Source organism: Rhea americana, unplaced genomic scaffold, assembly GCF_003343005.1.
Source record: "Rhea americana isolate MKP2758 unplaced genomic scaffold, rheAme1 scaffold_717, whole genome shotgun sequence".
Taxonomy (NCBI): domain Eukaryota; kingdom Metazoa; phylum Chordata; class Aves; order Rheiformes; family Rheidae; genus Rhea; species Rhea americana.
Window position 1 is genome coordinate 1 of NW_028186887.1, and position 1,579 is coordinate 1,579.

The 1,579-nt window shown below is 70.6% G+C and overlaps 1 protein-coding gene across 1 annotated transcript; it reads left to right on the top strand.

The window, feature by feature from the left end:
- Positions 1-55: 55 nt before the first annotated feature.
- Positions 56-1,223, top strand: LOC146586096 (phosphoglycerate mutase 2-like; the record flags this gene model as incomplete). The annotated part of the gene is made up of 2 exons (XM_085321846.1): positions 56-236; positions 973-1,223. Coding segments are annotated over 2 exons (351 nt in total), but the record flags the coding sequence as incomplete, so codon positions are not given.
- Between the last annotated feature and the right edge of the window lie 356 nt (positions 1,224-1,579).

Genomic DNA, 1,579 nt, shown 5'->3' on the forward strand with positions numbered 1-1,579 from the left:
GGGGGAGGGGTTACGGGGGGACGCAGCAGCTCCCCCCCACTGCCCCCCCCGGCAGGACCGGCGCTACGCGGAGCTGCGGCCCGGCGAGCTGCCCAGCTGCGAGAGCCTCAAGGACACCATCGCGCGGGCGCTGCCCTTCTGGAACGAGCACATCGCCCCCCAGATCAAGGCCGGCAAGCGGGTGCTCATCGCCGCCCACGGGAACAGCCTCCGCGGCATCGTCAAGCACCTCGAAGGTGGGTGTCCTTCCCCCCCCCCGCAGCACCTCGGAGGTGGGTGTCCTCCTCCCCAAGCACCTCGGAGGTGGGTGTCCCCCCCAAGCACCTCAGTGTGGGTGTCCTCCCCCACAAGCACCTCGGAGCTGGGTGTCCCCACCAACCACCTCGGAGCTGGCTGGGTGTCCCCACCAAGCACCTTGGAGGTGGGTGTCCTCCCCTACAAGCACCTAGGAGGTGGGTGTCCTCCTCCAACCACCTCGGAGGTGGGTGTCCCCACCAATCACCTTGGAGGTGGGTGTCCTCATCCAACCACATCGGAGATGGGTGTCCCCACCAAGCACCTTGGAGGTGGGTGTCCCCACCAATCACCTCGGAGGTGGGTGTCCTCCCCCACAAGCACCTTGGAGGTGGGTGTCCTCCTCCAATCACCTCGGAGGTGGGTGTCCTCCCCCACAAGCACCTTGGAGGTGGGTGTCCTCCCCCAAGCACCTCGGAGGTGGGTGTCCTCCTCCAAGCTCCTCGGAGCTGGGTGTCCCCCCACAAGCACCTCGGAGCTGGGTGTCCTCCTCCAGGCTCCTCGAAGGCGGGTGTCCTCCCCCGCCGCCAGCCTCCATCTCCCCAAAGGTCACGGCTATTTCCAGCCCCGCGCGGGGCCCTTTGCCGTCTCGGGTTTCCCCCCTGACCCCGGCGGCGGCGGYGGCGGCTCCGGGCCGACGTCCCCGCTCTGCCCGTCCTCCCCGCGGCCGCGCCGCAGGGCTCTCGGACGAAGCCATCATGGAGCTCAACCTGCCCACGGGCATCCCCATCGTCTACGAGCTGGACGCGGCGCTGAAGCCCACCAAGCCCATGCAGTTCCTGGGCGACGAGGAGACCGTGCGCAAGGCCATGGAGGCCGTGGCCGCCCAGGGCAAGGTCAAGAAGTGACCGAGCGACCGAGGCGGCGGCTGCCCTCGCGCCCCGTCCCGTCCCCCCGACCCCCACCCCGAATAAAGGCTCACCGCCTCCGCGCTGGCTCTCCGTCCGTCTGTCCGGCCGTAGGGTGCTCCTCCGGGCGCCTGGGGATGGCAGCAGGGCTGGGGGGGCTGCTGGCTGGCTTGGGGGGTTGAGGGGTCTCCCCTCCCCCATGTAGCACAGTGGGGCGGGGGTGTCCCCCTGGCACTGCTGTGGGGCTGGAGGTCCCCTGTGTCCCGCAGTGGGGCAGCGGGTCCCTGGGCACTGCTGTGGGGCTGGGGGTCCCCTGTGTCCCGCAGTGGGGGCAGCGGGTCCCCCTGGCACTGCTGTGGGGCTGGGGGTCCCCTGTGTCCTGCAGTGGGGCAGCGGGTCCCTGGGCACTGCTGTGGGGCTGGGGGTCCCCTGTGTCC